General features: G+C 38.9%; 2 protein-coding genes across 6 annotated transcripts; one reads left to right on the top strand and one right to left on the bottom strand.

The window, feature by feature from the left end:
* LOC105159497 (serine/arginine repetitive matrix protein 2) lies at positions 1 to 3,973 on the top strand (the record flags this gene model as incomplete). Its single annotated transcript, XM_011076615.2, is given in 3 exon segments — positions 1 to 429; positions 1,243 to 3,449; positions 3,649 to 3,973. Coding segments are annotated over 2 exon segments (2,517 nt in total). The 3' UTR covers positions 3,413 to 3,449; positions 3,649 to 3,973.
* On the bottom strand, positions 4,301 to 8,900 carry LOC105159582. Of its 5 annotated transcripts, none has more exons than XM_020695797.1 (8): positions 8,370 to 8,888; positions 8,053 to 8,280; positions 6,872 to 6,980; positions 6,698 to 6,743; positions 6,272 to 6,357; positions 5,746 to 5,804; positions 5,294 to 5,426; positions 4,301 to 4,690 (listed from the first exon to the last, which is right to left on the bottom strand). In XM_020695797.1, the coding sequence occupies exons 1-7, from the start codon at positions 8,441 to 8,443 to the stop codon at positions 5,324 to 5,326; spliced, it is 705 nt and encodes a 234-aa protein (XP_020551456.1). In that variant the 5' UTR covers positions 8,444 to 8,888; the 3' UTR covers positions 4,301 to 4,690; positions 5,294 to 5,323. The 5 variants fall into 5 exon arrangements, with proteins under 5 accessions (XP_020551456.1, XP_011075192.1, XP_011075322.1 ...); XM_011076890.2 differs by having other exon boundaries at positions 4,301 to 4,707; positions 8,370 to 8,884; XM_011077020.2 differs by having other exon boundaries at positions 4,301 to 5,506; positions 8,370 to 8,900.

Genomic DNA, 8,912 nt, shown 5'->3' with positions numbered 1-8,912 from the left:
TTTCAACTCGAAATCACAACAGTTCTTGAGAATTTTCTTCATTCAAAAGCAGATCAGGGCTTAGAAGTTTTGGGATTCCGTCATGTATAACGGGATAGGGTTACAGACGCCTCGTGGCTCCGGCACCAACGGCTACATCCAATCGAACAAGTTCTTCGTGAAGCCGAAGACGAACAAAGTCGTCACCGACTCGAGTAGGGGCTTCGAATCGGGTCAAGGGACCGCGGGTGTGACCCGAAAACCCAATAAGGAGATCTTGGAGCACGATCGCAAGCGTCAGATTCAACTCAAGCTTCTTGTGCTGGAGGAGAAGCTGATTGATCAGGGTTATACGGATGCTGAGATTGCGGAGAAGCTAGATGAGGCGAGGAAGTCGCTTGAGGCGAAGGAGAATGAGGACGGCGGATATAATGCAGTTATCTCAGAAAAGTACGTGTATTTTGAACTGCTATTTTTTTTTTTTAACATAAATTGTGCTTTAGTTTGCTTTTATTTGTTCGGGTAACGAGCAAGGTTAAACAGGTCAAGTAAACGTACTATTTTTGTTTAAATTCGTCTGTTTGGTATGGCTCTGGTGAGCTTTGCTGATGGACGAATGAAAGAATGTCTGCAAATGTATTTGAAGTGGGGAGAATGTTCAGAGCCATGCTATTTGGGAAAAATTGGAATCTGTATATGTATTTGGTTAAAAGAGTATCATAGACATGCCATTGGCCTGACAGGAAACAAGCTTTTGAGTTTGAATGCATCGTCTACTGAGTTCTGTGTGCTAATCATGTAGTTTCTTGATATAAATTTGTCAGTTATACAGGTTTTTATGCTAATTGCTTTGCCTTTGCTTTGTTATCAAAGATTATTGTTTCTTTCGATGATTTGTACTTAGTTCTCAACTGGCCTGCATCTCAATGCATTTGCCGAAGTTGGTTTGGCTGTGAAATCTTATCTAATGAAGTGATTGTTCTTTACATTGTGTACAATGCCACGTTCTCTCCTGTTTGTTTTTATTGTTAACAATTCCAACACTAGTGTAAATAAAAGATGGGATGTTTATAATTATATTTCTTCTAGTAGGTGCGACTGGAGTCAGTTGATTGGAGTTAGTCGTCTGACATGTTCAATTGCTTAATAATGCAGTTGTTGGGAATTGATTTACTTAAGTGGGCTTGGTTCATCTATTGAGATAATTTTCCTGTTACTGAATTTTTGAGTCAGTCTGACTGAATATTTTTTATGGGCAATCAGATTTTCAGAGACACAAACGCATCAGGTAGCTGCACGAAAGGAAAGGCAGATGGAGACACTGAAAGCTGCTCTTGGAATAGAATCTGAAGCTGATAGAGAAAAGAAGCTTCGTGATGCAGAGGCCCAAGATTCTGAAGAGGATCTTGAAGAGGGTGAGCAAAGAAACAAAAAGGATGCTGCTGATAGTCATAAGCAGCATAGAAAAGACGCAAGAGATGAGAAGGATGATTTGCGCAAGATTGCAAGAAAAAATGAATCTGGTAGAGATGAAATAAAGGGCCAAAGTAAGGAAAAAAACAGAAGGCGGCATGATGATTCCTCGGATTCTGATAGCATTGTGAAGCATGGGACTAAGGAGAAGCACAAAAAGGACAGAAGACATGTCGATACCAGTGACGATTCTGATGGAGATGTTAGGAAGAGAAAGGAAGAGTCGTCCAGGAAACACAAGAAACATGAAAGTGGTTCTTCTGATTCCGATTCTGAATCTGAATCGGGATCTGATTCTGGTTCACGTTCAGAATCTGATTATGACAAGAAGTACAAGAAAGCTCGGAGGCGGTATGATTCTGATGATGACTATAGTTCTGGTGGAAGTCCTAAAAGTAGAAAGCAAAGGCCAAAGAAGCCATCAAAAAACAAACGGCATGACTCCGATGATGACAGTTCTGATGAAGGCCGTGACCATAAGAGTAAAAAGTCAAAGAGCAGAAATCAAGTTTCTTATGATAAATATAGCTCTGGTGATAGCCCTAAACACCACCCAAAGGGAAAGCAAACTCGAAAGAGTAGGGAATTTGACTCCGATGATGATTATGATTCAGATGCCGGCCCCAAAAATAGGACTGGAAGGAGCAAAGAGGTTTCCAGGAGTAGGCGGTATGATTCTGATGATGAGGCATACACTGATAGATTAGAGGAAGATGAAAGAACCCGATCGAAGAAAATGAATCAACTGCAAACTCGCAGACCAGAGGATTCATCTCGTGATAATGGTGGGAAAATCAGGAGTGAGAAACAAGAGAGAGTCGGTGGAAGATATGGTCAAGAAAGTGACTCAGATTTTGAGGAAGTACCCAAAACGAAAAGAGAGCGGCAAGATAGAGGTGAGTATGAATTAAGTGCTGGCCGCGGAAGATATGGTCAAGAAAGTGACTCTGATTTTGAGGATGCAACCAGAAAGAAAAGAGAGCGGCAGGATAGAGGTGAGTATGAATTAAGTGCTGGTCGCGGAAGATATGGTCAAGAAAGTGACTCTGATTTTGAGGAAGCGGGCAAAAGGAAAAGACAAGATAGACGTGAGTATGAATTAAGTGCTGGCCATGGTAGGCAAGAGAAAAATTATAGAAGAAATCGGATTCATGATTCAGGTAAGGATGATAATCGTAGGAGTGATGATTCTATTGAAAGAACTAGAGGTACTGATCAGAATCGTGATAGAGTCGAAGGTGTAAAGCCCCTGGGAAGGAACAGAATTGGTCATGGCGATGATTCAGGTGGTAGAGGTGGAGCGAAGGATTATGCGCATGAGATTGATGTTGAGGATAAACAAAAGAATAAGGCCGATGGATTGGACACATTTAGGAAATTGGAGCAACTCTATAAATCGAAAGGAGATGGATCTGGAGATGAAAGGGAAGATATAACAAGGGGTAAGAGGAAAGCTGACGATGGAAGTCAGGATGAACAACCTGAGGTGAAGTCTAGAAGGCGGGATTCAACAAAAGAGATTGGGTATGAGGGCACAAAGGATATATCTGATACACAGACTAAACTGTATAAACATATGGAAGATAAGAGCAAAGACTCAATGCCAAGACGTGGTGGGCATAGTGTTGATGGTGGTGATCATCGTGATAAAATTCGTAGTAGGAATGAGTCACAACATGATAATAGGAGAGATAATCGGGACCATGAAAGTCATGGACGGAGTAGAAGAGAAAGAGGGGATGACGAAGACCGCCTTGGCAGAAAGCATGAAAAGGATAGAGATGAAGAGTCATATAAGAGAGGTCGTGAGCATCAGCGAGTAGGAGAGGATCGAGTGAGCATGAAGGCTGAGAGAGAAGGAGAATACAGTTTGAAGAAGGCTAGATATAATGAAGTACGTTCTAGTGGGAGAAGGTACGATGGCGACAGGGATGACGAGAGGCGGTCTAGACACTGGTAATGAATGTGTTGATGCCCTGAAGTTGAAGACAAGGATGGTAAGTTTGCCAACATTCATAAAAATATTTTAGGGGTTAATTGCCCTCACTTGTGTTGGTTCCATTGGATAGTAGTCTATCTTCAGCTTATTATTCTGGCGATTTATAGTTCGAAATATGCTTTTTGGGCCATTGTATTAATCGTAATAATTTTGTATATGTTGGTGAAATTAATGATCTTGTTTGGTAATTGTCACAGTGGAATTTACTTGGTGCCGCACATGTCATAGCTGGCTTGGAGTAACTATTCGCTCATGGTGGTGGGACTGGTCGCACAGAGAGTTTGGACCACACCATGTTGAACATAAATGCTGACTCCCATGTTTGGAAAGAGCCCCTCAAGGGCTTTTTGCGTTCTTGTCATTAATGCAATATGCTGTATGATTTGCCAACAAGAATTTGATTTAATGCATCTAGTGGTGTGAAGTGTGTTTGTTTTGATGTAATAATTTGGTGTCAAGTTGCTGGTGTAATGAATCCAGTGATATTAACTCTTTTTTCTTTGCCAAGTGTGGATCTTATCATTTGTGTGGCTCTTATTACCGAAGGTTCTTTTTGAGTAGGTATATGCACTGCTATAGTCGACCAAATTAATGTTTTGCATATGCATCTTCATCTTTTCAGGTGGCCTCTCCTAATCTAAGTTTCTGCACATAAAAAGAATTGGTGCCTCTGCATGCCAACGGAGAAAAATAATTGGGATACTGGGGCTGGACTTTCCGGTGTGAATTTCTTTGTGGTGGCTTTGTATCTGAGTGTCGTCCCTCCAGAGATTGAGCTTATTAGTCCATCTTTTCTTGCTTTTCCTTATTAAAGGTTGCATTTTGATAATTTTGATCGCAAGATTTCCAAATGTAATGTGTCCGCTGCTGTTAGAAGCACTTGCTTCAAATGGGCAATGTCATAGCAGCACATCTATATTGATGAAGGTATAATATAGTAAACACGCAATCAGCATGGTTAACCATACTTCTCGCGAGTAACAGGCACTGCTTTCTACAAAACAGAAAAACCACACCCGATATGATTGAATATGTTGCCCAGTACTAACAATCCTATGGAGTTGCTATTAACAAGTTTTACGGACCTCATCTATAAATATTGTACTGAAGACCGGTTTTAACAACTTGTAAAAAAAAACTGGCCTTGCAGAATATCTGTAAACAATCCATTGAGACTTGAATTGTATGAGGCGCGTACATCATAGGCATGGACGGCAATTCCCTTTCCTGTCTACCTACCTGAAAGAAGTTTTTACCTGCAAACATCAAAATCACCAACCATAGTATTCTAAAATCATTAAATGACCAAGTTAAACGTTGCGAAAACATGAAAAAACAGATATTTTTTTGGGCAAAAAGAACGCTGTGATTGACACATGTTCCTAGGCCGTGCTCAATATTTTACCATGAATGCAATGGAACACTACTAACAGCAAACACAGAAACACAGGTGATCAACATGTCGTAATTAATCACACTGCTAAAATCACACTTCAATTACATCCTCCAAATGAGGATCAGTTTCTACGAATGGACCGCGTCGCAATCCTAGCATTTGGCCTTTGCCGCTTCATCCATAATTGCAACGATAAGAAAGCTTTTCCCACATCCAAAAGCAAAACAAAGATATTCACCGTTGCAAGTAGATTGATCCAGCATGTACATGTATACGCTGTACCGCACATCCGTAGGAGTTATGACGATCATGCAATTGCTCATGATGTTTTGTCTCTCATCTTAGGACATTATAAAGTGGGAAGCATGTCTTTCATGGGATCATTATGAAATATACGGAAAACATCATGTGTTTCATGAGATCATTATGAAATATATGGAACTTACACTGCAAGACAATAAAAAAAAAGTCAAGTGTCATTGAAGGCGTTTGCGCTGTTGATGTACCCATTCCTCATAGTCTTGCAGTAATTGTTGTCCAAGCAACGGCACCAGTTGGTCCACCAAGGCTTGCATCATTCTAGGTGCCACCAAACTCAATGTCAATGTTACAACGCACATTTATCAGCATCCGCTGCGTCAATCGTATTAAGATCCAACCTGGACAGCTAGTAATTTACAGTATCCTAAAGGTATACCTACTGCTGCATTGTTAATGGATTACTAGCTCTTAAGTTTCTGAAATAATTGAAATGAACTAAATTTGATGACCAGGAAAGGCTTGATTTGAGCGACGATTTCGGATAGTCAAGAAATGCTTTCTCAACTGACCCTCCTTAAATAAACTTACTGCTTTTACTTTAGAGTTCTTTAAGGATTGAACAGTTTTCAGTACTTACATATTTCCGGGAACCTCAACAGCTGATGTGGGCAGCAAAGCAAATGGTTGGGTGTAAATCTGCATGGAATAAATGCTACAAATATGAGTACATAGAACCAGAAACAGTAACATGATTTAGTCCAAGCTGCGTCATAGATGAGGGTACAAGCAATAATAACACAGAAATGAGCAAGGAAATGCATTTGTAATATAACCTTCGAATAGTACATGAACAAAGAAAGCTTATTGGCCAGAAGCAAGTATGCATCAGATGTGTTTTGCTAAACTATATACTACTGAAGACATTTGAAGGAGAAAACATATAAAATGAATTGACAAATTCTTGAAAGCCCATCTGTTAGTAGTTAAGGCGTTTGTCAGACTTTTCCCTCAGGTTCAGGTTCAAGAGTATCATTAAAAGTGTGAGCAGGATCACAACATCTGTGCTATGCAAGTCCTACAGTTCAATTGCCTTATAAAGCAATACCGTCTTGTGACTAATATATGATTCATATAAAGGAACCTGATAAAAGTAGGATAACAACCTCAAGGACAAGATTTAGTTTTACATCAACATCCAGAAATGGTTGAGAATCAATAGTCTCCCATCTTATATGGTTCCTCATAGAAGCTGCAAGAATTGGAAACAAATGATGCCGTTACATATTTTCAAGGGCTCCAACAGTCATGAGAATTAAATATAAACATTTGAAATATGGAGACATGGCCTACATATTGAATAAATCAGTAGAGTACAGCTTTCTACATACGAAAGCTATAGTATGACCAAGTTGAATTTCCGACTGTAAATCGTCTGGCAGCCCATATCTGTCAATGGGTTTGGACTTCAATATATAGCTCGAGCTAGATGTAAATTCAGTTTCTAATGCATCAGATTCAGATAGTTCCATAAAGACATAGCGCACTCATTGCAGCACGACAAACCTGAAGAATCTTAAAATCATAAGTACCTGAAAAGTGCTCATTCTGGCGTTCCACTAAATCAGAACCCTCAAACTGCAGTATAAATTGAACATGATGTCAAAAATATAAACTGTCTAAGATTTGCAAACAGATGGCACGATAATTATTTGGGGCATTACTTTGTTCTTCGGCTCCACACTGTCTCAGTGTTAACAGCTTACCTTGCAAGATAACATCTCAACTATGCAATCTTCACTAGTTGGAGTTACTTGTAAGTCCAAAACTGGTGCAACTTCAAAATTGAGAAGTCGAACCTGCGGCAGAATACACCTGCATGTAGGCAATAATTGCGATTTACGTATAGATCTGTAGATAACATAGGCCTAGGGCGTGGATTCCTATGTACAACCAATAGAAACACTGCACGTTATTAGGAATCACCCAAGTAACAAGAATAATAGAATCTTGAGTTATATTCATGGAGTTATATGTCATGGCATAAGTGATATACCTTCCATTCTGAACATCAATCCAGAAATTAATCTTATGACAATTACTTATGCACGAACTTATTATGCTTGTTTAGCTTCTGTATATTTAACACATAGAAAGCTCTAAAACAATATCCTTTCAGCATGTATTTTAAAACACATTATTTCAATTTTCTTCAAGAGATGTAAGAAAGACAACAATAGGTTGTTTCCCTTCATAAATTCAATAAACTCAATAATATGTTTCTCTGCATAAATTCAATAAACTCAAAGTGATTTTAGCTATTAAGAGAAACATGAATAAGCATGACACATATATGGCGAAAGTGAATTTTGTAGATTTGTTATGACATTAAGTTGCGGCATCCATTGAGCTGCTTTAACACATTGACTGCTTTTAGGCCCTCTCAACGTCCTCAGTTGAATACTATATTTGGCATTAATTCTCAACCAAAATCAATTATTGAACACCATGCTTGAGCCCTACCTGTTTAGCATTCTACCATTCCATTGTTCTAAAATGCAAGCCACGATACTAAAGAGCTTAAGATTTTATTTGGAAGAACCGAAACTACATGGTAAAGGGTGTAACAGCAATAGGACATTGCTCTTTCAAGGGGAAAATAAGCAAACTCAAACCCCTTCAAAGACCACAGTGTAACGAATTAAGTTTTGACAGGTTGCTACGCGGCAATCATGGACGAGGTAGCCCAGTTCCCAAGATTTTGATTGCACTCAAAACTACAAATTTCTCCTTCCTCGTTCTAGCGTTATCTACGCGTATGCTAAATGGACTTGGGATTTGCCTTTCATGTTCAGGCATTTCATCATTAACCAGGTTTACATTTTAGAACTAAACATCAGTTGATAAATTCAGCAACATGAGAACAGAAAGAAAAAAGAAAATCTACCTGTACAAATTGGAATCAAGGGACTGGTAACTCTGCAAGGCCCTTGTGTTCAAGATTGCTTCAACCCCAGACGGATGACTAAAAAACTCACTGATATGATAAATTTCATCACCATAACTAGGAAGCTTTATCCTCTCCCTCTTACTGGCCGAAAGATTTGCCTTCTTTGCATTTGACACCGACCACTTTGCTCTCCTTACGCTCACTTTCATGACTCCATTCCTCTTCCTAGAGGGGTATGAAAAAAATTCAATCTTGATGAAAGCTACTGAAGATACTACAAGAAACAAGCTCTAAAACATGGAAAACAGAAGTACCTGGTTCTGAATATTTCTTGGAAAAGGTGTCCATGAAATGGGGAGCAGACAGAGTGGTATTTAACTGTTGCCATGGCTATACAGAGTCAGTATGTCCTACTGCTGTATTTCCATGGATGTAGAGATAAGAAGAACAAAAGTGTTGATTCTTCAGAAAGATTGTTTGATATTTGGAATTGGAGCCGAAAGCCACAGAAAAGAGAACTCTCCAATTTCTGAAAGAGAGAAAGAATTGCTAAATTAGTGACATGTGTTGCAAAAATAGTGAATAAAATCGTTACCCACTTAGATATATCTCCTCTTCAGGGAAAAAATAGTGAGTACCATCGTCACCCATTTAGATATACCGCATTTTCAGACAATTGTTTATGGGCTTATTTATAGTCAGGGTAATACGTTAAAAGAATTTTGATTTTCTTGAAAATCAAATGTCTATTATGTTTATTAAGTTCAACTTAATTTGTAAGATACCCAGTTCTTTTTAGTTCAATTAAACCTTTCTTTCCAGCATTGTGCAAAATTCATTTCCATAGTTCATAATTA

Source organism: Sesamum indicum, linkage group LG1 (assembly GCF_000512975.1).
Source record: "Sesamum indicum cultivar Zhongzhi No. 13 linkage group LG1, S_indicum_v1.0, whole genome shotgun sequence".
Classification (NCBI taxonomy): domain Eukaryota; kingdom Viridiplantae; phylum Streptophyta; class Magnoliopsida; order Lamiales; family Pedaliaceae; genus Sesamum; species Sesamum indicum.
The sequence above is the reverse complement of the archived record's forward strand: the minus strand, read 5'-3'. Positions and strand labels throughout refer to the sequence as shown.